The sequence below is a fragment of the Cavia porcellus genome, unplaced genomic scaffold (genome assembly GCF_034190915.1).
Source record: "Cavia porcellus strain 051 isolate PalLab524CR breed Dunkin Hartley unplaced genomic scaffold, mCavPor4.1 scaffold_8, whole genome shotgun sequence".
Taxonomy (NCBI): domain Eukaryota; kingdom Metazoa; phylum Chordata; class Mammalia; order Rodentia; family Caviidae; genus Cavia; species Cavia porcellus.
In genome coordinates, this window is record NW_026947491.1 from 88213131 (window position 1) to 88240079 (window position 26949).

General features: G+C 37.8%; 1 protein-coding gene across 22 annotated transcripts in view; it reads right to left on the reverse strand.

Moving 5' to 3' along the window:
• The window catches only part of Anks1b (ankyrin repeat and sterile alpha motif domain containing 1B), a 1068230-nt gene that overhangs the window by 431504 nt on the left and 609777 nt on the right, over positions 1-26949 (reverse strand). For 21 of the 22 annotated variants that reach the window (XM_063255397.1, XM_063255399.1, XM_023567585.2 and 18 more), the window contains 2 exons: positions 3086-3675; positions 1375-1447 (listed from right to left, as the gene is read on the reverse strand). In XM_063255397.1, coding sequence (XP_063111467.1) covers positions 1375-1447; positions 3086-3675 — 663 coding nt within the window. The remainder of the gene's footprint in view (positions 1-1374; positions 1448-3085; positions 3676-26949) is intronic. The other variant, XM_063255413.1, reaches the window with a different exon arrangement.

The window sequence follows — 26949 nt, forward strand, 5'->3', positions numbered from 1 at the left end:
GGGTGAGAATAGCATGGGAAGAACGTGCTGGGGATGGAGGGGCAAGTATGCAGAAGCTGGGCAGAGAGGGCGTCCCTGTCTTTCCAGCTCTGTTGCCCAGCTCACTTGCACTTTTCCAGACTGCGACCACGCTGCCCGCATCAGTGCTGGACGGTGGAGAGGCTGCAGCCCTTCTGGGTCTCAGGCAGAGTGCTGCCTGGGCAAGTGCCTCTCACCCCCACCTTCCTCTGCGCAGTTCCTCAGCTGTGCCACCGCCTCACGAGGGAGGGAGGTGCATGCTTTGGAATCACTGCTGGGAGTCAGGCAGACCGAACCTCAGTCAGGCCAGCAAGGCTTGCGGGTTGTCTTTTATTTAAACTCTGATCCTTTGTTCATCATGAATTTTTGGCATTGACTTTGAGTTTTTAAAATATGTCATCAAAGTATTATGTATCTTGATGACTCCATTTTTTAGCATCCCTTAAATTTATCTCCTTAGACAAGTTCCTCACCTCAGCCTAGGCTGGGCTCTAGTGACAAAATCCTACACTTATATACCCTGAGACCGATTTAGACGTCTGTCTCTCGGAAATTCATTTCATTATTAAAAAAAAAATCAGTGCTCACTTATGACTTAAACATGAGTCTCCTGAGGCCTGAGAAATCATCTATTTTAAGCTAAAAATTCCACAGACCTACCTACTGTACAGTTGCACCTCACTTTTTGATAAGGTAGAAAGGGAATTCAAGTTTTGTGAATCTTTCAAGAATAGTAATGTTTGGAGTACAAACATTATTCTCATTTTCATATTTAGCATATATGGTGTTTGACATCCTCTATCAGTATTAAGCAAAAAAGTCCTCAAATGGCCTTCTACTCTAAGCTTTAATTTTAAGGAAGAGAACAGTCAGTAAAGGTTATATATTAAATAGAGACTAGAAAGCCGGCTCTTTGTGAGATGCTCTGTTAAGTACTATGGGACACAGGCATGTGAGTGATACAGTTCTTGCCAAATGGCACTTACAACTTAGGGGAAATTAGTAATCACACTGGCCAGGATAAATGGAGCATTTTACTGAATGAGAAGTAATAGCCTATTAAATCACTGGATTCTTCAACACTTTAAAGTGCTTTATTCTGAGCTCAACATGAAGTTGAAATTTCATTAATATTAACTGGCACAGGAACACAGGACATGGGAAAAATTCTCAATTTGTTGAACCAATATACTTATAACTGATGTTGTTTACAGGTCACGGTTGTTGGATCTGAGTGAAGAAAATAGCATATATTATACTGTTATGATAAAACACAGAATTACCTAATGATTTTATCATTTTGAGCTATTCCTTAAGTGCATTCACTCATTATACTGGAGAGGAAAATTCGCTTACTTGTGGTGTCACCATTCATCTCTTCAAGTTCACTGTTGATTCCAGCATCTATGGAATTCATTATTTTGTCAATCTGTGAGAAATCAAAACCATGGAAGTGGATTATTACATTCACTTAGACACTGCATTCTAAAATAACCTCCTCACGCCAGGATCAGACATTCTGTTATGAATGCCACAGCAGTACTATGATACAGCAACAGATAGGGAACATTTAAAGGGGAATAGTCACCTTTTGAAACATTTTTCAAAATATAGTTTATGCTTCCCTTTCCTAAACTTCCAAAATGAGCTTGTCTGTTCTCTGTATTTCGTGAACTTTGTATTTGGATGAGTCAGTAATTTAGGGACTATGTCTTCTTCAAACTCAGAAGGGGCTGGGGTGACAAGTTCATGTGACGAGATCTGCTCCCTCAGGCACATGGACAGCATGCATTTGGCTTGGCTGGCAAAGGAGCAGGCTTCAAGTCATGGGCTAGACCACTGGAAGCAAGAACTCACTGAACGGCTTGGCTAGCCACAAGCTGATTAGTAGCGTGCAGTCATGAGAATACAAGAATGGGACCAACATAATTCAAAAAGATAAGTTAATTAATTTTGCCTCTAAAAGAGGACTTTAAATGTATTCAAAGAGTTAAAAAATACAAGAAATAAATATACTCAGAAATCTAGGTATTTTGTTAGCTTGGAATTTTAGAAGATATAACTATATAAGCCACAACCATCTACAGTTCAATTTCTCTCCCCTAAGTAGCAAACTGAGCCAGGTGGCTGGTTGCAGAAAGGATAATGAACTAAATGTCCCATTTTGCTCACCCTGAAAGAGATACAGAGATATCAAGTTCCTAAACAGCTCAACTTTATGTCAATATCAGAACCATATCTATTTCTAGTTCTCAGAATACTATAATGACCTAATATGCTTCAAATCTTAATCTTCCTGGCACAGTCTTTTGAGAGACAAAATGTGACATAGTAGAATGAAATGTCAAGAGAGACTCTAGTCCATTTTTTAAAAGGATTTCAGGAAAAAGCAAGGAATTTTATTACTTTATGATATAATTCTCCTCAGGGACAAAGAACAATATTTCATAATCTTACAAAGGCATTTACTTTCTGAATAATTCTTTTAGATTAAAAACCAAGTACAGCTTAAACTGGTGATACTTGACCCTTCTAAATATTTTCCTTTAATGTTTCTCTGATAGGTATAAAGGGGAAATATTAAGTGATGTGTATTTATTCTTCTTGAAGAAGAACCAGGGTTGCTCTGTTTACATTAAATTTAAGATTACAAGGAGTTGTTCTGAAAATGTAAGATATTTTAAAGAAGGCAGACAGGATAACAAATAGTTTGGCAAGCAGTAAAGTGACATAAGCAAAATAGCTATTTTTCTCAATTTGTTAGTGCAGTGTTTAGTAGGACACGATGTGAACATTCTCTTGTACTTTATATCTAACTACTATTTCTGTTTGATATACATTTCTATGGAAACAACAGATCTCCCCATATGTGAGGAACTATGTTTGTTTTTACACTTGTTGTGAAATTACCATGTTACTCATAGGACCTTTGCCTTCTGTTGAAGGTGTATGCATTCGTCAAATTTTCTTTTAGTTTCTGAAAGACATAAAAAACTAAAAATTCTTTCCCCAAGTTCCATCAACAGTAAAGTCTTAAGAAAAGAATGACAAGGAGAACTAGGCTTACTTCTTCCCATTCAGATGTGAAAGATGGCGTTCTTTCAGAATTTCCTTTCGAAGGGTGTTCAGCAGTTGAAGATTCACTCCAGTTAATTCTTGATGCTTTCTCTTTCGAAGGGCAGGCAATGAGATCAGAATCAGATTTGGAGACGTTTTTGGATAAATGCATGTCGATCAGGGCTTTAGGCAATGACCTTATTCTCCCCAGAGTACATGCTCTCTCCACAAATCCCCCAGTGCTCACCACCCATTGGTCCCCGCTGCGGGATCCACTCCTGGTGACTTTTGTGCCAACAATGGTATGATTCTCCAGTTGGCTGCTTTTTTTGTGAAAAATTGTTCTACTGACCACTTTGGGTTTAATTTTCTTTACCACAGGTTCAGAATTATTTTCTATTGGAGTCTGCTTGAAAGGCAAAGGACTATTTGCCAGACTGGCTTCTTCTTGTCCTTCTTCACATGGATCTCTTTTCCCGTAGAGATGAAGTGGATTTTCAGGGGACTCACAGGCTGGCGAGGATCCGTGCAGAAGGCCTGCGAATTGCCCAGGATCATACTCTTTTGGTGGATCATTATCTTCCTGTTGAGAGGTGTCATCTGCAAAAGGAAAAGAGGATGTCAGGGCCCTTGTTCATGAAACCACAATACAGTGGCAGTGCCCTTATGAACTTGGGTGATATCTAGACATTTGGTCCATTGCCACGTTGTAATACCTTTACTTATGAAACACTCGTGGCCCCATGGTGTCATGCATAAAATGAATGTGTGTGTCCAAGTTAAATCCTCCTGATGTACCTTAGGGTTCATCACAAAGGTGTGAATTCATATCTCACTTGTCTTCAGAGGGTTTCATACTGAATAAACAAAACGATTTTTTTTTAAAAAATCAAAGCACCTATATTCAAAGCCTCAAAGTAAATGCATCATTGTGCATTAAAACATTGGGTAAATCAAAATTATAAATGATGTCCCTCTGCTCTCTTCCCAGCAAATAAACTGAAAAGTTTATTTTCACTTAGCGTATGAAGTACTGAATTAGGAGTTATATTTACATTTTATCATATGAGCCTCATAAAAATCTAGTGTTGTGATTGTTCACAATAATCATGATTTTTTGACAAACAAAGCTATGGGAAAAATAGTGAATTCTCTATTTTTGAGAGCCAATAAGTTTCAATGGACATTTGCCCAGAGGTTGCTATGGATGAATCCGTATACACCTCCAGACTTTACCTTGGTCCCTGCTCAGCTTTTCCAAAGAGATCTCCCTGGACAGACATATGACACCAGCGTCCTGAGAAGGAGGACAGAGAACCCATAGGAAGAAAGACCCAAGAGACACCAGTGTCAGGGAGAAACAGTCCTGCTCTTACACCACTTTGGTCTTCCCACGCAAGCTCCATCCTTTCTTAAGTAGCTACACTATGTCCTGGGTAATTCCATTTTATCTTCTCATCATAAGACAGGCCACTATTGGGGTAGACAGTGGAAGGGCAATGGGGGCAGACAGCTTTGAACTCTAAAATCTGCCAGGTGTGGTGGTGCATGACTATCATCACAGAACTTTGGAAAGATGAGACAGGATGACTGCAAAGTCAAGCCTAGACTAGGCAACTTAACAATCTAGTGAGACTCTTGTTTCAAAAAAAATATATTCAAAAGTGTGAAGACCCTAGGTTCAATTTCAATACCATACTGAGGGGGAAAAATGAGTTTATGAATTATCATGTCCATTTTTTAGAAGTCAAAACTAATACTTAGAGAACTTAAATTATGGGAGTTTCTCCCCTAGTAAGGTAAGAGGTTAAGATAAGGTTCAAGCTAAGGTCCATCAGGTTCCAACATCCACTGACCTGTGTATAGTAACATGTTTCAGTTTGAGACATTCTTAAAATGACTACTAAGGTCAAAGGTTACTATTAAGGTCAAGCACAATTAGAGTTGGTTTACAAGAGAACAAGCAAGGAGGCTCTTTTTGAAGATAGACACATTTTTCCTATTCACAACTATTTCTGGAAATTAGGAAAGTATACCAAGAGGAAATAAGACTTGAAATTCTCTTCCCATTTATTTTCTCTTTCTTTCTCCTTGGCAAATTGGATGCCACAGCATTTTGTAACATAAGCAGGTTGGTATGGGTTGAGAGTAGCGGTAAATAATGATAGGACAGGACAGAGGAACTCTAAAATAAGGAACTTAAGAATTTTGTTGTGAAAGTTGCTGAAGAACACTAACAGGATTGAGCCTGAAAGGAAAACTGAGAAGGTTTATCGTACTGTGGGAAAAAAGATCTGTAACTCTCCATTAAAGTGGTTTCTGGGCTGGGGATTTAGCTCAGTGGCTAAAACACTTAGCTCTTAAGTGCAAGGTCATGAGTTCAATACTCAGTACCCACCCCCAAAAAGTTTCTGACCATGTTCATTACCTAGCACCATGAATATTTTAGGAGCATCATATTATTGAAAGGTTTTGTAAGTATTATTAGGTGCTAATCTCCTTTGTTTTGACCAAATGACAGTAACACACCAAATATGCTTTATTCTGTTTAAGTCTTCTAGTCATAAGCAGTTATTGCCTAAATAAAAAGAAAGTTATTAGTTTACGAGCTTAGTTTTTTGAATAACAGTTCTGGGCGTCACGATAGTTGGTAATATTTTTGGTCAAGCAGTAGCTGGGAGTGGTGAGGTACACCTGGAATCCCAAAACACTAGGAGGCTGACAAGGAGGATAACCCGAGCCTAGGCAACTTAGTTCCTCAGCAAGAGCCCCTTTCACAGTACATATATAACAGGGAGCAGGATTGGAGCTATGGCTCAGTGTGAAGGCTGAGTTCCCAGTATCGCCAACACATACACACATGCACATACACTCAGGCATGCACAAATGGTCAAATTAGTACTAGCTAATTTCAGTGGCCAGATTTTAAGAATGACTCAAACTGAAGACAATGAGTTGGTCTGAAGCCTCGTGGGAAACCATGTGACGGAGTGACTGCAGTGGATCAATCTGCTCAAGGCTCCCGGCAGCCACCCCTCCTGGCATCCAGTCCTGCTTTGCTGGCCCCCATCGTGGCCACGTGCCAGGCATTAGCTGACAAAACAGCAGCAAACACGTTATCAATTGAAATCTGAAAAGCACTCAAACATTTCTGCTTTTGTAATCCTGCCATCATGAGAACAAGCCAGGCTAAACTGCTGGATGATGAAATGACGCATTATCTAGTTGCTTTTAAATATAGGTTTTATTATTTTTTGTATATAGTAAAGCCAGAGCTGAAAATAGGAAATGACTATTATTGAAAAGACAGACACTTATGGATCCAAGAAGTAGGGGACACCACTCTACAGGGACCCTGGGGGAGCACTGAGTTTAGTCAAGAGGCTGAGGGATAAGGGGTAATCAAGGCAAGCGCCCTTATTGTGGTTTCTGTGGGAAAAGAAAAGCAAATCAGAGACAACCAGGTTTAGGATTGGCTAATTTGAATGACTTCACAAGGTTCTGGGCATAAGGACTGCTCCTAGTTATCTGGTCCCCGACTCTACAGAGTTAGGATGCATGAAAAGTGGTCCAGAGGATAACAACCTGGTAACAGAGGTAGATGGGATGTGGACTTTGGTTTGGTAGGTTTCATACAGAGAGCCTGCTCACAGGTTTTCTGTCTTTAGGAATTCACTGCCTTTGCTAAGTACAGTCCCTAAAGGATCAGTAAGATCTCAAGAAGTAAAAGTAGCCACCACCACCACCACCACCACCACCAAACCCTGGAAAAATAAAAAGACACAGTTCCTACACCAGCCACCCATATCATTCAAGTCAATAACGAAGTGACTTTCACAGTTGTGAGAGCAGCCACTGAGGACCAACCAACCTCTGGCCATTGTGTCAGCTGACACAACGCATGGGCAAGTATTACCCAGGTAGGATGAGGCTGGACCAAACAGAAGAAAGCATCTAGAGCCAGGAGCTAAAGTAGTGGCTATTATTTTCAGCCGTTAATTTTGAGGTTGTTTAATATGTGACAATAGATAGCCACTTATATCCCAAGCTTCGAAAAACGAATGTATTTTTTAAAATAAATTTGGGAAACACTTACATTTCCACATTTGGAAAATGATGAGAGCAATAATATATACCTAAAAGTATGGTGAAGATTTAATAGAATTGTCTCACTCTACTTGGGCAGCAATAATAAAATATAAACTTCATAGCTTATAAACAACAGATATTTATTTCTCATCATTTCAGAGGCTGAGAAGTCCAACATTAAGACACCAACAAGTTCGGTATCTGATGAGGCCTGCTTTCTGGCAGCACCATGTAAGCTTACACAGTAGAAGGGATGAAGGAACTTTTTGGGGTGTCATATAAGGTCATGAATCCTGTCCATGAGGATTCTGCCCCTCTCACTCATTTTCAACATTTCCACCAGTTAATGTTGTCAACTTAAGAACAGGATTTCAATATATATTGGGGGAAGAGATAAAAACATTTGCATCCAGCAAGAAATAAAGCAGTTAGAACAATTCCTATTGCATAGAACATACTGAGTACATGTTTCTGTTATAATCATCATAATTTTTAATCTAGATGATTCTACTTTGATAAAGAATGCGTTAACTGACTATATTAGGTATTCACTACAAATTGCAGTTTCGACATGACAATTACATGGAGTTTATGCCTTTGTTTCCATTTATATTCTTTAAAATATATACTTTGAGAAGATTTTTCTGTTTTCTTACTATTTCCTTAGAGGTAACAGGCAAAATATATAAATAAAAATTGTTTTCATAACTTGTCTTATTTAATTTCACACTTCTCTTTTGATAAGTGGATATTTCCTGCCAAGGTACAAGACTAAATATGTGTGGATTCCAATCTGATATTCAAAGCATCATTAGCATTTCAAAGAAATGTCAAAGTAAGTATCCAGTAATAAGCAGTTCAATCTCCTAGCCGTCTTTTCTCCTAGTCTTTAACACCTATGCAAATACAAAACAAACGAACCGAAAACCCCCAACAAAACAAAATTTCATGTTATGACAAAAAAACAAATTTTAGAAAATGTGATTTCTTCTACTACAGATTATAATTCTTATCTATTAGGTCATTGCATTAGCTTTTAGAAAATCAAAATATTTTCTCTTTTCTAGTATTGCTATTGATAGTAGAAACTGTGAATTCACAAACATATATAGAATACTACTTGTGTATCAGATGACAAAATTTCAGCAGTGCCAAAGGCAACATTCTGTCTCCATGTCTCTTACATTCCAGACAAAAAAGACAACTACAGGAAAATAAAAATAACAGTATAATTTCTGATGATGGTTAAATTCTATGAAGAAAAAAAAGGAAAGGAAGAGACAGGAATGAAAGAGACGTTATCGGTGACAGAGAATGTCTTTCTGAAAAGCAGTACTTTCTGAGAGAGAGTACTGACTCTAAGAAAGTTAATTATTTGAAGTTTAGGGGGAAGATTCTTTTTTCGAGTGATGGAAGATGATACAAGAAACCTACAAAGCTATTATGAACAATCCGAAGACCGGAACAGAGTAGTGGGGAATGGGTAGAATTGTGGAGAAATCAGCGATGAAAGTAGGAATAGGATCAACATGATCTGATTTATACTTTTTAAAAATCTAACTTTTTTGATGGCCAGAACATGACAATAGAATATTTTCCAAATTTTAGGCGCCCCATGAGCCCTCGTAAAAACCACCACATGTGTTGGTGAAAGAATAAAATGAACACATAATGAAGCTAAGTATCAAGAGATGTCCATGACCCTGAAATGGATAAACAGCCAGATCACATGATAGCAGCAGGATCCAGAACTGGGTTAGCTATTGCCATAAAAACAAAAACGGGAAACCTGATGACACCTATAAGGCACAGAATCCAGAAAGTGCCGTCGGACACAATTTCCCAAAAGTAGAGAGCTTGCCAAAGGAGGCTGCTGAGCAACAGAATCTGACAACAGCCAGTAGAACTTGAAAAATTCTTTAACAAGACATCAGTGAGTATCTGAAGCTTTTGAAACTCTCAGGAATAGCCAATAAACATGTGCTTTTGGCAGGCTGAAGAGTTATTTTGAAGAAAAGTTTAGAAGCAGAATCTAAGTTGAATGTGGGGGGAACACAAGAGGTGTAAAGGAAAAAACTATAAAATGGGGAAGTGTGTGTAGCATGAGAGGCAGTGGATGGAGACCTTAAATATAACAGGACAGCAATACAGCTTTCAAGTGTGAGCGCGCTGCTTTGGAAAGGGAGGGAGGGGGCTCTGGTCCACCACGCAGGGGAGAACCCGTGTTTCTTAGTACTTCATAGTAAGGACAAGAGAGAACGCTGTGAGTCATGGCATTGGGATGGACTGCAGTGGGGAAAGCTGCATGCTTCAGTCCTGCTCGCCCTCCCTAATAGTCTGAGGTAATCTTTCTGTCCTAACGTCTTCCTCACTTTCCTTATCTCTGGCAGAAACACCCACAAGTAAAAGAAGAAGTTTATTTCAGTTCAGGCTTTAGACGTTTCAGTCCTTGCACACTGGTGAAAGAGCCTGCAGAGAAAAGCTGCTCATGCCATGGTACACAGGAAGCAGAGGGAGAGGGAGAGGCAGAGAAAGAGAAGGGGAGAAGAAGACATCAAGGAGGAGCTGGGAAGAGAGACAAAGGCTTCCAGGTTATATGCACAGGGCACCCCACTTATGACCAGCCTTACCTTTGAATAAGAAGTCAGCTGTGATTTTCCTGTAATCCAATCATCTCTCCAAGGTCCCACCTAAAGCACATGGATTTTTAGGGCAGACTTCTAGCTATAACCATAACACATGGTTTGGATGTCACGCCTCCCCACGCCATGTGCTAACACAGAGCTTGTAGGGCTTAGTGGAAACATAGGGCACTGGGGGGTCACTGCTGGGCCCTGAACGGGAATGTCGGAGCCTGGCCTCTCTTCTCCCTACTCCTTGATTTCTGGTCACCAGGAAATGAGCAGTTTTGCTCTGCTTTCTCTCCTCACCCGTGATGCTCTGTCTTGCCATAAGCAATGATGGAGCAAAGAAACTATAGACTAAAACATCAAATCAATCTTTCTTCCTTAAAATTGATTATCTTAGGTATTTTGTCACAGTGATGAAAAGCTACCACAAGATCTCATTAAATATGAAAACCAAGAAGAAGTTCAGATACAACCCCATTTAAAGACACTGCAAGAAAAAAGGATGAAAATAAAATGCTTACTTAAAGTATTGTCCAAAAGAATTTGAAAATTGTAACCTAAATTTTTAAAATGATCAAATAGAAACTAAGAACATGACCAAAGCTCCAAAAGAACCATACAGTCATGAGTAGAGGAGCTCAGCTGTGAGAGGGCTGCCCCTTTCCTTTGGCTTTGCCCTTCGGTTCCACGATCACATCAGTCCGATGTCGTTAGATGGGAGAGTGAGATAGCACACATGCCTGGGGGAGGAGGCTTGCAGTAGCCCAAGGTGGGGCATCAGATCCACAGTGGGGTAACGATGGGGTTCATTTTTGGAGCTAACCCAGCATGGCATGTTAGAACTCAAGGTAAGAGGGTATCTGAGCGGTGGCCCAGGATGGAGGGTCAGAGCCTAGGAAAGATGAGGTGAGAATCCATGCAGAGAGTGGTTTGGCAGGAGTTAGAGGTCAGCAAAGCAAGGAGGACATTCCCATTAAGGCTGGCCTAGCAGGGAGGTCAAGTCAGATGGGGTGAAGAGGATGTCCACACACTGAAAGGAAGTATTCACGTGTGAGGCAGCCTTGCATGAGCTATGAAAGGTCCATCAGGAAAGTATATGTGCACATGGGAATGGCTTGCTATGAAATGACAGTGTCTCAGTACAGATGACCAGAGTGTTTACACAGAACCACGATGGAGAGTCAAATCTCTATACAGGTGGGAAAAAAAAATCCCTGAATGGAAAATAGTAGGAGTGGAGTTAGGAGTGTGGTTGATTCAGAGGGATTAGGCAAATAAATACATTATTGATTCCCACTCATTAAGGAGTTCTCACTCATTAAGGAGGATCTCACAAAATAAGAAGACAAACAACTAGATGTGCAATATTGGATTGGAAGGAGATACCTGTGTTTTCAAGATAAACAAACATATGTTAAAGTAAACAAATACATATGCATTTGTGTACATACATGCTCACAGAAATACGTTACTTAATTTTGTCCACTGACAGGAACTAAGAAATTGACATCTCCATAATATCTCAGAAATAGACCTTTTCATATCTCAAAAGTTCAGATTTTGGCTTCAAAGTACATTTCCCATTAAAAGACAAATCTATTGAAAAATGATTGATACCAGGGCTACCACAAAGAAAATGCAAGATGGGCCCAGAACATCTTGTGTCAGGAAGCAAGGAAGTGCTCAAAGAATTACAGGGCTTGTTAACAGGACAGAGATGCCAGCTTGAGTGGCTTCCTACCCTTTAAACTGAGGATAGCATTTGAAAGAAACTTAAATAATGATAATACTGGATTATAATACATTGAGTAAGGGAAAATAAGGGCCCACATAAACGAACAAAGAAGCAAATGGTTTTTTAAAAGTCAGGAAGGTAAATTTAAATAATTTAAATTGCCTCTCCCACAAAACCTTACTAACTACCAAGAGCAAAAGAGTCACACAGCAGCGAAAGATTCTGGGAAGTACTACCTTAATCCACTCATCAAGATTAACAACATCAAGAACAGAACATATCAAAATCAGATCCTACCAGATAGGATGCAATGCGAAAAATGCAGAACTGTTTCTAGATTTTTCTGTCAAAGACATATAAACTAAGTTTAATCAAGCAAAACTACCAAGAAAATGCAATTTGTGGAATCTTGTACAAAACACAACTGGCCCTTATTCTTCTAAAGTGTCTAGGTCATGAAAGTCAAGGGAAGTCAGAGGAACTGTGCCAGACTCAAGGAGACTAAGGGATATTATAATTAAGTGTAGCATCTGACCTGAATAGATCATTTCGTTATAAAAATATTCCTGAGGAAGTTAGCAAAATTTCAATGGATCCTAAGAAATATTGTATTGAAGTAATTTATTAAGGTTAATTGCTTGATTTGCTTGTGCTGTGGTTGTGTAAGAATGCACTGGGCTCTACACAGAAAATATACACTGAAGTTAGAGTTCTCAAAGTGAAGTCCAGGGCAGAGATGCTTGGAATCTGTTATTTCAGGGGCTCCTGAGATCAAAATAATTTCTAGATTAATATCGATACCATTTGCTATTTTCACCTGTTATCTGATGAATGTACAATGGTGTGGTTCAGAGGCTATATGACATATGTCTTTCTAGGATGGAGATAAGTAACGTCTCTTTATATCTCAGTTTGAGAACTGGTGCACTGTCATTTCTTGTTGAACAAAAACGTCGCATGTCTAAATCTAAAGTAAAGGAAATAAAGGAGTAAATGTTTCATTACTGCACTACAGTGTACCATAGCAAAAAAAACAAAAACCGAATAATTGAAAAGTAATATCATCTTCTATTGATTGCTCTAAAAGTTTATAATGTTTTTAGTGTTAGCAAAGTAATGCTTGTTCTAAGTTTTGTATAGATATTTAGTAAATCAAGTATGTCCTCTTCTAAGGTTGCTGAGAATTTCAATCACGACTAGATGTTGGGTTTTGTCAAATGTTTTTGTGCATGTTTCTTAAGTAATTTTTATTCTTTAAACTGTTAGTATGAAAGATATTTATATATTTTAATGCTAAATATTAGATACTAATGGGATGTTAACAGAAAAAACTAAGTATGGACATTATGAACTATCTTTTGATATCCTTCTAGTTTGATTTGTTAGTGTTTGTCTGAGACTTTCGCATCTACACTCATGAGTGAGGTAGGCCTTTAGCATTACATTTCTGCACTGAGTAATTTTGACATGAAGATCATTAGCCTTATAGAATTAGTCGGGAGAAAATCCCCAATTCTCTAGAGAAGCTTGTGTAAGATTGGAAAACTCCATCCTGAAATATTTAATTTACTAGAAAGAGGGAAGGAAGAAGGGATAGGGGGAGGAGAGGGAGAGGGAGGGAAAGAGGGAGAGTGAGAAGGAAGAAGGAAAGGGAGAGGGAGAGAGAGAGAGAGAGAGAAAGAGAGAGAGAGAGAGAGAGAGAGAGACAGACAGACAGACAGACAGACAGACAGACAGAGAACACAGCTTTGTAACCCAGCATAGATAATGTATCTAAGAGTGTGCCTTGACAACAGTATAATTATTTCATGTTTTATATTTTTTGCCTATTAATCTGATTCTTAACCTGAATATATGGTAGTTAACTTTATATGGATTTATGAAGAAATGAATGTGACCCTGGCCAAAAAAAAAAAAAGAGGGGAGAAGAAAAAAAAGAATTGAGATGTTTTGTATATGTACCAATTCCCCACAATGAATGTAATCATTATGTGTTCAAACCTGTATTAATAAAAATAAATAAAAATAACCTGGAGTCAATATTCAAATTATTTATTCAAGTTATTTAATATTGTAAGATTATTTGTGGTTTCTACATGTTTTTGAAGCCTTAGTCAGCTATAATTATCTAGAACTTAGTTACTTCAGTATTAAAATTCATTGAACAACTATTTCTAAGATGACAATATGTAATCTATTAACTAGTGATTTCTTACTGTTTTTTTTGAAATTCTGTATTACTTGTACCCTTATACTGTTTTGTTTTTTTTTCCTTTAAATAAAAAAATTCATTAGTGCAAAGTTGTTCATTTTTAAATGAGATCAGGTGCATTCAGTGTGGTATAGCAATAGGCAAACTGCTCGTTTTAAAAATCTTTCATATCTTTTTAAAAATCCATAATCATACCCCTTTTCATTCCCAAAATATGCTATTCACACCTTTTAAACATACAGTCTTATTAGAAAATGAACTTTTAAGTGTTATCAAAGGTTCTATGTCTGCCTTTGTTATTTCGTATTTGTATTCATTTCTGTTCTTTACTATCCTTTTTCCCCACTTCTAAATTGATTCCATCATTTCTATAAACGTTATTAAATTGGCATTTAACTTCTTAGTTTCAGTATTTTGTTTCTAATATAAGCATTTACAATTTCTAATCCCTGTACATGCTGCTTCACCATGTTTGGTATTTAGCATTTAGATGTTTTTGCTCAATCTAAAACATTTTATAGTGAGTATTTTACCTTAGTGTGTCCCAACTCATTTCTCAGGAATTACTTAGAAATTTATATTTAAATTTTAAAAAGTATGAGCAGAACATATGAGAATAATTTAATAAACTCAATTGAATTGTTTTCATAAAAATGTAATACGTGTAAGTCAAAGTCTGACACATGCTGAAATTTGCTTATAGCCAAGACAAGATCAGTTTTACACCTGTTCTTAGCAGAGAGGCTGAGAGGTGATGAGACAAGACCAATTTTATTCACTGTTCCATAAGATAACATGTACTCTAGTTGTTGGATACAAACCTGTATGTATTTTATGAAGTTAAGTTTATTGAGGTGCTAAAATCTTTCATTGATTAAGAGATGCTGAAATCCTCTAGCTTTAGTGGATTTATGAGTTTTTACTTGCAGTTCTACTAAATACTTATAGATAATATATGATGCATATTATATAATTTTAGCTGCATAGGTGTTTTTGCATTTTCCCAAGGAATTGAACTGTTGTCATTTCATAATATTCTCTATATCCTTAGTAATGTCTTTCAGGTTAAAGTCTGTTTTGTTGAATGCTGACATAGTTACACTAAGATTCTTTGCCCTAATATTTCTCAGGTATAACTTCTTTTATATTACTTTTGTGTGTATGTTCCATTAGCTGTAGATGTATGTACTATCAAGAGTATAACTCTGGATTTTTTTTGCCTCTGAGAACTCTCTTTTCACTGATGTATTTACATAATTCCTGCTTATCTATATGTTTAGACTTCATCCTAGTTTGTGTGGGGGTGGTAGTGATTGAACCCGGGACTTTCATACTGAGCTGCCCCCTCGGCCATCCCCTCTTTTTTCAATTTTTTATTTTGAGACAGGTTCTCACTAAGTTGCTCAAACTGGGCTTGAATTTGTGATCCTCTTGCCTCGGCCTTCCTAAGTGGTGGGACTGCAGATTTGCGCCATCACGCCCATTTAATATTTTATTGTTTTTACAACATGTTGGGTCCCTATAGTAGTTCTAGTTCCTAGTTCCTGTTGTTAGTAACAATATGTGTAATCACTGGGGGCTAAATGAATGTTTGTTATTTTTAGCGACATATACTTACAATGGTTTCTTTTTTAAGAAGTCATTTATTACTAATTTACTGTTTGATTTTAGTCTGTAAACCTGTCGGTCTAATCAGGGAAGGTTTCCTGTCTTCAGCTTCTCTGAATAGCCCTGAATTACTCTCCAACTCTTACCTGTGAACCAGAGAAAGTGGTATCAAATAGCAGTGCTATTATTCACTTCTTCACTTAGAGTAACATTAGCCCTCTTGTGTTCTGTTGCTTTTTTCTTTTTTTTTAGAGAGCAAAGACCTTACGACAATGTATCTTAAGAGCAGTGTCTCAGAGAATGTGTCCTATTCTGAATATATTTGTTCTACCAAAGAATGATTAAAGATTATGCACTTACTGTAGACATATTAGTTTATGTGCATAAACTGCATAATAGTTTGAAGCAAAACAGTTGTATGGTAAAAATATATGTTCATAAAATTTCACTTTAAAATACATTTTTTTACAATCCAAAAGTTTTTAATGTGATTAAATGGTTGGTGTCCTACTAAGTAGGTGGGCTTACTAATAAACTGATTTGCCTTACATGTTTGTACCTTATAATATATGATGCAATTTATGAGTAAATATTCCTAAGAATTATATAAAAAGGAAGACTATTATCCCAAATATGGATGCAAATAAAATAAACTCATCCAAGTAAGATCCCCTTTAGTATATTTATAGAGAAAACAAAAGAAATTCAAAGAGGTTTGGTAATTTTTAAACAGCTCCAACTACTTTTTGAAACATGCAAAATATTTATATATAAATGCTAGATCAACTTGATTTGACTGAAGAAAATAAGAAGCTAAACTTTTATAATACATACAGTCTATTTCAACAAATTTTTAGAATGTTCTGGGGTTTATCAGAAATATTAGGGAGGAATGCTGTCCACCTTTTGAAAAACTTGTAGATTTATATGAACCCTATTGTAGTTTATCTGTTTTGTCCTCCTAGTTGTGGAGCTCATGAGCTTTGGCTAGTTTAGTTTTGTCTTTCAGGCTTCCCTACATGTTAAAAGAGAAATGTGAATCAAACAGAAAACAACGAACCACAGAGGCATTGAACTTCTCTATAACTGTCCAAGGTCAAAAATCAAAATTTCTAAAGGCACGCGAAATTGCATGTGCAAAGGAATTCACTTCAAGTTACAAAGGCGAAGCCTGGAAGGGGGACATACATTCGTTGTATGCCTTCTACGTTCAAGGTCATCTCACACAGCAGCCTCCGCAGTAGGTTTGATTATGACATTGGCACCAATGCAGAACAACATGGCTAGTGAACAGAAGAGCTAGTCTGGGATACAAATCTGGCTAGCTCAAGGCCTGCCTTTTCTCACTGTATTATATATTACAAGGGTAGGTGTCTGTGGCTTACCCGGAACTTCCTATGCCATTAGTATGGGGCATCACTCACTGGAGTACTCTATCTGAATATCACTCATGTTAGGAAACAGTCTCATAGCTGACACCCACACTCACCCTAGGTATCAGCAGTGACCTTTGGGTATTTGCTCTGAATGCATAATGAGCCCAAGGATAGTGCTATGCCAGGCTGCTAAAAAGCATCAGATAAATCTGTAATAAAATTCCTTCCTGTAACAACTTCAGATCAATAGGTGCCTTTTTGAAAATGCATTCAGGTAAGCTCTGCTGTTTCCTGGTCTATTGGTTACACGGTCTGCCAAATTCATCATTTAATGCAGAAGTTGGAGAATGCAGGAGTCCTGTCAGTTAGTGGGCTAGAACAGACCATGCAGTTTGGCTCTGATTTCAAACATTTATAATTCTTTCTCTTGCTCCCTTTGCTCAATATAGTAGAGTGGCTATCAGCCAATTTCCCCACCGTTTATAGCAAATCCCAAAGCTCCCTCATTTCCAGCTGCTCTGCTGCCTGGGCAGACTGTATTACTGAATTATTGTATCTTTTTGGTAGAGTGCCTGATCGGTCTTGGCTTGTGCTTTGCATTGAAAGAGGCTCCTGTTGCAGCAGAGGAAGCTAGCTGCTCTCACCCTTCCCACGCGCCTTTCCTCCACTACCCTCAAGCAGGAGCCTCTTTGTTCCCTGTGCAGGAGCCAAGCTCAGAGGGGCAGTTTCTCATCTATCTCCGACCCCCTCAAGAGATAGAGATTTCAAAGAGAGCTCTGTCCTAGGAGTAATTCCCATAGCCTACAGCCAGATGAATAAATGGCTTGTACTGAATAACTACATTTGGAACCAGGGGGGTTTGCTTTTCTCTTACCAAAATGTATTTCTTTGTAATACTGCAGTCACTGTAACCATGTATTTGCCACAACAGAAGAGATTATATTGCGGGGAGAGAGAACGGGGCCCCTCTATTGTTTTCAAGAGCATTGGCCCTTTGATTCAACTTACTTGGAAAACTTTCTATTTTTATCCAATACCAAAGGTTATAAATGTGAAAAACAACTGTTCTAGAGAAATGAAAGAAACAAACAAAATAGGAGATCTAGCATCTATAAAAAGGATTGGAATCATTTTTTCTAAGTTCATTTTAATTGCTCTAAATTCACTTTTAATAACCATTCTCAATTCAATTTTTAAAAGATATACTTTGACTTGAACTCAAAGTTATCTAAATAGCTTCAGTAAATCTCTGGGTATGTAATGCATTCAAATGTATACTGTGAGTTTTCTATTCTCGTGAGCAATGAACAGCTTAGATTTTTCTTACATGCATCCAACGAGATGTGTCATCTCAAAAGAGTAGGAGAGTCATCAAAAGTGTAATCCTATCAACAACACACACCAGAGAAAATATTAAAAAACGTTGAAGACAATTCACACTTAGTTAGCTATGCTTTAAATCAACACTGCTGTTGCCATGGTAAGAATATTGAATGTAAAATAAAAGTCCTCTATAAGGGCTTGGAACTGTATCCATAGCAACAATGAATGATGCTTAACTCTTCTAATGTTTCCATTGAGCCAGATAGAACTAGATGTGCTTTAAATGTATGGGAGTCACATTAGAAAATTGACCATTTAGGGCTATTATCTTTCACACGATCACTCAACCCATTAGCGAAGACAACACAAAAAATGCATCCAAGGAGTCTAAACAAAGAATCTATAGTTTGCTTCAGTTTTTGTGATCATGGAAGCCAGAGCAATCCATTATATCTGAGGTGCTGGTAAATGGCATATTCATTTAGCAAAACACTTCATAGCAATTTTCAGGTCGGGGACATCATGTAATTTTCCATGAGTAGAAAAAAAATAAAATACAGTCAATTGCAATTTCCACCACTTTACTACAGGAAGAGACGTATTAAAGTAAAAAATATGGAAATCAGTGTTCTAGCTCTGCAAAAGAGGAACTAATTCTAATTTCTCTCTTAGACTGGCAAATATACTCCAAGTAGTCTTTTGTTCCATATCCCTCCACCAAAGAATCCCTCATCAATATCATCAGTTTCCACACTGCTAAAACGGTCCTTGGGAATCTTCATCTTCCTTGACTTGCCACGTAATAAAGATTATCATCCCTCCTGAACGAAATATTTTTATTTAAGTCTCAAACTACTATCATCTTTTGGTTTTCATCTCACCTCACAACCTTTCTTTTCCTCTTTTGCTAATTCTTCCCCTTGTCTTAAAAATGTAGCTGTTGAAGTGTCCTTAGGCTTGACATACATGGACCTCTTCCCTTTTCTAGTTACATCTATTCCTTTGATGATCTCACCCAGTCTCAGGGCTTAACATGTCACCTAAGCAATGAAAATTCCCAAATCTCTACTTTCACCTGATGTCTCCCCACAAGTCCAGACTTAAATATCTAGCTGGGTCTTAGAGTCATCCTCATGCTTATTTTTCTCTCATATTCCCTATCTAATAGAACAATGAAGCCTGCTGGCTCTACCTGTGAAGTAACCTGAAATATATAGTAAACCTAAAATATTTCTGAGTCATCACTTTTTCCCTGGACAGTTGCAAGAGCCTCCTAACTGCTCTCTCAGACCTTCAGAAAACTCTCCACAAAAGTCAGGTACCCTAATGATGAAGACAGGTTAAATCATGTCACTCCTCTGCAAAAACTCTTCCCAAGTCTCTTAGTAGTTGATTTCAGACACGCTCTAAACCTTGCATATATTCTGTGTCTATTCTCTAACGTAAGGTCCTACAAGGACTCTCCTTTCCCTGCTTCAGTCTAGCCATATCCCCCTCTTGCTAGAACTCCAATGCTTTAGCCATTCTTTTGGGTCACAACTTTGTATTTGTAGTTCCCTTTGCCTGGAACGCTCCCATCTAACACTGTCAAGTGTCTGTCCCAGTGAGGGTTTACTTCATAATTTTCTTAGTGAGGCCTTCACAGATCAACGTATTTGCAGAGGCAACTACCAATCTTTATCCTCTTGTCTGCTTCATATTTTCTCTATGGAATCTGTCAATATAACAACATATTTTACTTATTTATGCTAGTCTCTCCCAACTATGTATTTTATTTATTTATGATGTCTCAGGAGGACAATGATTTTCATTTTTTTTTTCATAGCTATAGACAAAGATTAGAACAAAGGCTGGAAAATCACAACCAACAAACATTTTTAAATGAAAAATAAAATGTGAAGAAAAGTTTTAGAGTGATACACATGTAAAGGTTAACGTTAGTTAACTAAACTGTTCAGAATAAAAATAACTTTTCTCTTTACATAAGGATATTTTTCAAAATTATGAGTGAAAATAATTTGAACACATAGCAATAATTATTATTAACATTTTCAGGTATGGATTCGTAACTGGTGGTCAATTTAAACACCAGCTGAACTGAATCACCATGGTGCCGAGTGTGATTGGCCCACCTGAGAACTGTTGCCAGCATAAAAAGGAGACCTGGCCAGGAAGAGTAGCGTTGTAGGTTCTTCTAAGCACTGTTGTTGTTTGGAGCCCTTGGTGCTCCTGGAGGAGCTTGTCATGCTGGCTCCCCCGATATGAACTCACCTGTTATCATCAGAGGAGCTCGGGACCTTGTTGCTGAGAATGGCTGCAATTCACTTTGGGGGACCTTTGGTTCTTACTCTGAGCATCGCTGCTTGTTTCTAGAGGGGAAGATGTGTGCTGTTTAACTTCCAAGAAAAGCTTCTCACGCTGGCTTTCTAATAGGAACTCAGCTGCTTTCATCATCGGAGGAGCTCGGCCCTTATTGTCGCTGAGGATGACTGGTACTTTTCCGGGGAGCCCTGGTCCTTATTTTGAGCATCACTTCTTGGCTCCAGTACCCTCAGCCTGCTGGGACAGATCTTTCACCCCACTGGCATAGACCTTCTAATTTCCACTGCTGACCTTTGGGCCTTCCCAGTGCAGATCCATGAAATAAGACTTGCATGAGACATTGTCGTGGACTTTAGGTTTTCAGGTGAACTCATGCAGGTTATTGCCAGGGGTCCTCAGCTGGATTTTCTAAGTTTTGAGTGCAGGGACAGATTTCCTGCACTTCCTTTGTATTTGACTCCTGGGGGGCCCATTATAAATAATATTACAAATTATGTGTCCTGTGTGTAAGTGTTTTCCTTGCAACCCCTGACTACAGCAATATGTATGTTCCTTCCATCTTACCAAAGCACATGTCATTTCTTTCAGTTAAATATGTTGCAAAATCATCTGCAAACTTGTCCCTTGTTTTCAGAAGTATCTTTTGATTTTACCCTTTATTAGTTAATAGCTAATATTTACCGAGGTCTTCGAGGCGCCAGGTACTTTTTTCCCACACAATTCTGGGATAAGGTGTGCCATTATATAAGTGAGGAGCCTAGTGCTTGGATGTCAAATAACCACTCAGAGCGTCACAGCTACTAAGTGGCAGAGTAGCTTCAGCCAGGGACTCAGGCTCCTGACTCTTAAACCATTTGCATTTTGAAAACGAGATAGTCTACTTGTTATCTCTACTCCCCAAACTTCTCATCCCTGCCCAGACTCCATTTACCAATTCCTGTTAAAGTAATCTGGGGTTTTACATAAGATGTTCACACTAGATGATTACATATTTTATGTCTTCTCTTGGAAACTTTTAAGTGTATGCAAAGTGCTGCCACCATTTTGAAAATTATATGAAAATATATTTTATATCTTACAACTTTCATTTTATGTAACAGAATCTTTTATGCTAATATTTTTTCTTGCTCATTCTTCAGAATTTTATTATTCATCCCTTGATTGACTGAAATATATCTTTGAATAATTATTTCAGAAAGTAAGTTCTATTCTAAAATACACATTTGAAAATGACTTACATCCTATCGTTTTTCACACTGTGACTGAGCATATAATTCCTGTGTTTTGAGTCTTAATCCATTTCCTTGAACATCCTATAGTCATTTTCCCATTGTACTCTGGGTCCATAGAGATAAAAAGTGTCTGATATCAGATAAAGTTTATTCCATTATAAATAATCTGCTTTGTTATGTTAATTTCTGACTAGATGCTTTAAAGAACTTTTCCTTATCCTTGAAACTACAAAAATTTAAATTTCCAGTAAGTCTAGTCCTTTTAGGGATTTTGCTTATACTCAGTACACCTATGATTACTCAAGATACTCTTTAGCTCATAAAGAAAAATAAAAGTTTCACTCTCTCTTTTAGCAGTGCTTTTTCATCATACTGTTTCTTGTAAAAAGCCTGTCATACCCACATTGGGTCTGTTGGAGCTTTATTTTTTTCTCTCGTAACTTTTTTTTTTCTATACACATGTCTTCTGTCAACTGAATGTTCTGAATTACTCTTCTACTTCACTGAAGGGTTTTTCGAGATCCAATACATTTTTTGGCTTTACAGTTTCGAATTGGACATGAATATTATTCAACTACATGAAGGCTTTATTATTTTGGATTTTAATTTTTCAAAATTTATTCTGGTTTTACACAACCTTAGTCCACTAAATACTCTTGAGATCCGTTTGATAGTATTTTTGAAAAATCTTTCTTTGAGAATAAGTTTATATTTTTTAGCATGGCACTATGCTGATTCCTCAGGACGAGACTTCATTTTTGAGGCATCATTTAGTATGCTTGGTTCTTTTTCCATGTGCTACCTCTGGTTTGTCTACCTTGGGAAATTGAGATGGATTCTACCAGAGATTTAAGGTGCGCTACTTTCCACCTGAAAGATCCATAAGAAAGAAGGAAAATGTTCAAGTCAATAGCCAGTTCTGCCATGTTGCACAACCTTGGGAACCTGCAGTCATAGTACACATGTGCCATCCAGAGTTGTGCTTAGTGGTGGCCCTATTCACTGAGGTGTCACCTGTTTGTCTAGAGCAGAGCCATCCAGTAGAATATTTCTGTCATCACACAACATTCTCTGAAGACAGAAATATCATACATCTATGATTTCCAATGTGGTAACCACTAGCCATATGGGCCTACCATGTGTGTGAAATGTAGTGGTACAATCAAGAGTTGAATTTTCAATTTTATATAATTTTACCAATTTAAAATTTTATCTTAAACATTGCATGTAGCAGTGGCTATGGCAAAGGACAGTACTGTCCAGGGCTACAGCAGTGGTTTTCACAGGGTGGTCTGCAGACCAGAAGTATCCAAGATATATAAATTCTCAGGCACTGCTCTAGACCCTCTGGGGGTCAGCCCAGCAATCTATGTCTTCACAAACCCTCCGTGTGATTCCGAAGCACACTAAGAATTGAGACCTGCTGCTTTCTAGACCCATGATTAGGAGCCAACCAGAACTAAAGGCAGTCACAAGAGAGGTTTTGCCTCAGTTCAAATGTTTCTTTTTTGTATCTGAGTGAGCAGCCGGAAGTTAACTAGGGCAGTGTCCTCGTTCTTTACTTGTCACAGGTGTCCTCATTAGAGCCAACTGTGACAATGTCTCCCGCAAGTGCAAGTCTGCAAGCCTGTCACACAACCCTCTTGCTGCTGTCTGGCAGCTGGTGCGCTTTCTAGTGGGACTGCTGGGCTCCAAGGATACCTCCACCCTGCCGTTTGTTATTTCTCTACTTCTTGCCCTTAACCTTCTACGTTTCTCCAGATACTACTTTGACAAGTTACTTCTTCACATGTGGGAAATCAGTATCTTCAATCCAGTTCATTTTGCCTTCTATTTTTCAGAAACTTGGAATAATTGGCATACAGATATCACCCATTGTTAATTTTCCATGCTTACATTGATTTTTCCTTTTGATCTTATATCTGTCTGTGAATTCTCAAGGGATGTAGAAGAAGGTGAAATGGAGAAACACATTCAACCTCCTGTTTTCCATGAAATCCCCACTAGTCATTTCACGCCTCGCTTTTTCATGTAATTTTATCATGCTCCTTCACATATAACATTCCCACAATGTTGGTCTTATTATTCTCATTTTAAACACAAGGAAACTGGAGCTTATTTCAGTGATCTAAAGAGGAGAAACTGGCAGATTACCCACCTTGTAAGGGCTCTTGATATTCAGAAAATGTTAGTTAAAACTTACTGATTATTTATTATAGGACAAACATTATATTCAATGCTTTGCATTTATTATCTGAGGTAAGTCTTGCAACAACTTCCATTCTATAAATGAAAAGCCAGAATGATTAAATAACTTGCCCAACTACTACAACTAGTTAGTAAATTGCCAGAGTCCAGTCCTTGGTCTGGCTGACCCTAGCCAGTGGCTACACTCTCACTGGCTTTACTGTACTGGTTTCTTAGCTTTGAAAGCAATCAAATGGCCTTGGCAAAGTGAAAAGGTATTACATTTTCAGAAAGCCTCTTTATATCTCATAATTATTCACACATTGATTTATTTCCAACACTATTACCAAATTCAGGATCACGTGGTTGGTACTTAAAAGAGAAAAAATCACACATTAACTGCTGTCATTTTAATCTTTTGCTTTTTGTCTCTTATTCTGAATGGAATATCCAAAACCATGAGCCCTAACTTGCACCTCCATTCACTGTTAATTCATACGGGATCTGTTAGGGCCAGATACTATGCTAGGCGTTCCTGATGCTTGCTAGAAGGCAGAGCAGTACCCTGCCCAGAGGTTTGGTGAGTTACTGCTAAACTCTCTTCCTTGAGTGCCACCATTATAATCACCAGTGACAGATTCTCTCCACATTTCACTAGAACTTTTAAGTTATCATTGGAGTATTACCAACAAATAAATAGCTTGAGGGAAACTACCAGGAGTTCTGTGTCTTCATGGATTCAGATTTAAAACAGAGAGTTCATTATTCAAATGTCAACCCTTAACATCAGATCAATTTGATCTGAATGATTCAGAGACAGAAGAGCTGTTTTCAACTGCTTAAGCAATGAGTTTCCCATACAATGCTCCTTTCCAAAATTATGGTCTTATGTCTGACACATCACATAACAAGAGGAATAATTACTCCTAATATATATTGTCTTTCTTGACTATGTTAGAAACAAGTCAGGAGCGCCTAATGGCCCTTTTATAAGATCATAAAATATACTACAATTCAGTAGCGCATTATTGTTTTCAGAAGATATTCATCTGCAATGCTTAATTCAATGTAATACTCAGGAAAATCTGTGGTGCAATCTCCTCTATTTTAACAATACAAAAACAAAGATTCTAACAAAGAGGAAGAAATACTCTTAATATGTATTTTCTCTTTTCACTCTGTGTTAGCAACAAATCAGTAATGTTTTGGTTCTTCTTATAATATTAAAACACCCTACCTTTCTATAGCACACTATTTTTTACAGAAGATGTTTATGTACAATGTGGAATTTGATGCAATGCTCACGACAATTTGTAGTACAATTTCTGTCGTTTTACCAATAAGAAAACAAATATTCCTTGTTCATTCATTCACTTACTCACCATCCAGCCAGTCTTTAACTGGAGGCCCCGGAGTGACAAAAACTAATAAAATATGGGTCATCCTCCTGAAGACCTTAGAATCAGGAAAAATATTCCAAATGTACTGCTGAAGAAGAGTTTTGAGATTCAGAGGACTATGAAATAAATTATTTCTAGAAGAAACGAAGCAATAGAGAGTAGGGAGGACTTAGGCAGACGTGAGCGATGAGAGACAGCCGCTGCAAGCCAAAGACACAGAGAGGGAAAGGTGCAGAACGGAAAATGCAGCAGCAATTCTATTGCTGGAAAAAGACCCGAAATGAAAGGTAGAAAAAAATGTTGCAAAAGTTTGTTGCAGTGTTTGGAGGGCTGGACATGTGTAATACATCCCGTGTAGTCTGCAGAAATGGACTCAAACTCAAATTCTCTTGTCACAGAACGAGAACTCTTTCAGTTTTGATCAGAAACCTTCCCGGTATGACATTCCTAACTTATGAACACAATGTTGCTTAATAGACTTGAGAAATTAAACAGCGGAATATAAAAAGAACTCCTGACTTGTTTTTAAGAGCCATCTATGTCAATCTTTCATTTAAGATCTGAGAGATGTATATTTTAAAGCAAATGATGGAGGATCTCTCCAGCAGCAATCTCAGTATTTGTCATATTAGCTTTTCTTAACACCAGTGGAATTTAGTGCAGAAATATGAGGTAAGTGTTTTGAGCTTTGAAACGAGGAACAGGAAGTCTTGTTTTGCTGAGCAGCTGCTTATGCTTGGGTAGACACTGTCCACCCTTTTGTCGGTGGAAACGGGCATCTTGGTGCAATCAAACTAGGTAGGCTGTCAGTTCCCTCACCATTACAGGCAATTGCTGTGCCTATGTCGCCTTGACCTCTCTGTGATGGTCATCACAGAGCTCACCCCTGAAGGTTACAGCCCCACTGGATACTCACTGCCTGACTCAGAACTTGAGATGATGTAGACAAAGATAATGGTCATACTATGACCCACATTCTGGTAATGGTATAAAGTAAGAAATGTAATAGAAAAGCTTAAGTCTCTTTTTTGATTCTAAATGTAAAGAAATCACTTTTTAGTTTTTGGTGTAAGTAGTAAAAATACTTAATAGTGCAGACTTCAACAATGAAAAGAGGGTCAAAATTTCAAACTCTTCACCATGTTCATACCTTTTCCTTTAGGGGACTCCATTTGAGACAATGGATTCTGCATCTGGAATAAAGTCTATCTTGAGGAAAAGAATGTAATTTATAGTCCTTATTAATTCATTCTACTTAAAACCAGGTACTCTTGGTTATGTTATGTAATGGCTTGCTAAAAAGCCATCAAAAGGCACAAATGAATAATTAAAATACTGTTTTAATATCAGCTTCCCACTGAAAATAAACCCCCAAGTTATGTATTAAGAAAATGGGTCCTCCAATTCTTATCTTGGAAATCACTTTTAAGTGAACAGATGATACCTTTGCAATCTGAATTTAAGAGCTGCTATTTGCCACCAGGGAAGTTTGTTTTGACTATGCAGTGTTTGGCTTATGTCAAGTGAATTCATTTTTATTTTCCTATTTTAAATATTATTTTCATGGTTACATTTATTTAGGGGAAATTACCTATGATTTCCAGATAAAAGGGAGACATCAATTGAGCAAATTACGGCATTCATAATTAAATGTTTCTTGTATGCAGTCTCCAGTACTGCTGAAGGAAGCCATCACTCCAACATAATATTGAATATGCTTAGCATAAAATTGCATTAAACAAACCCTTAGGGTTTTTATA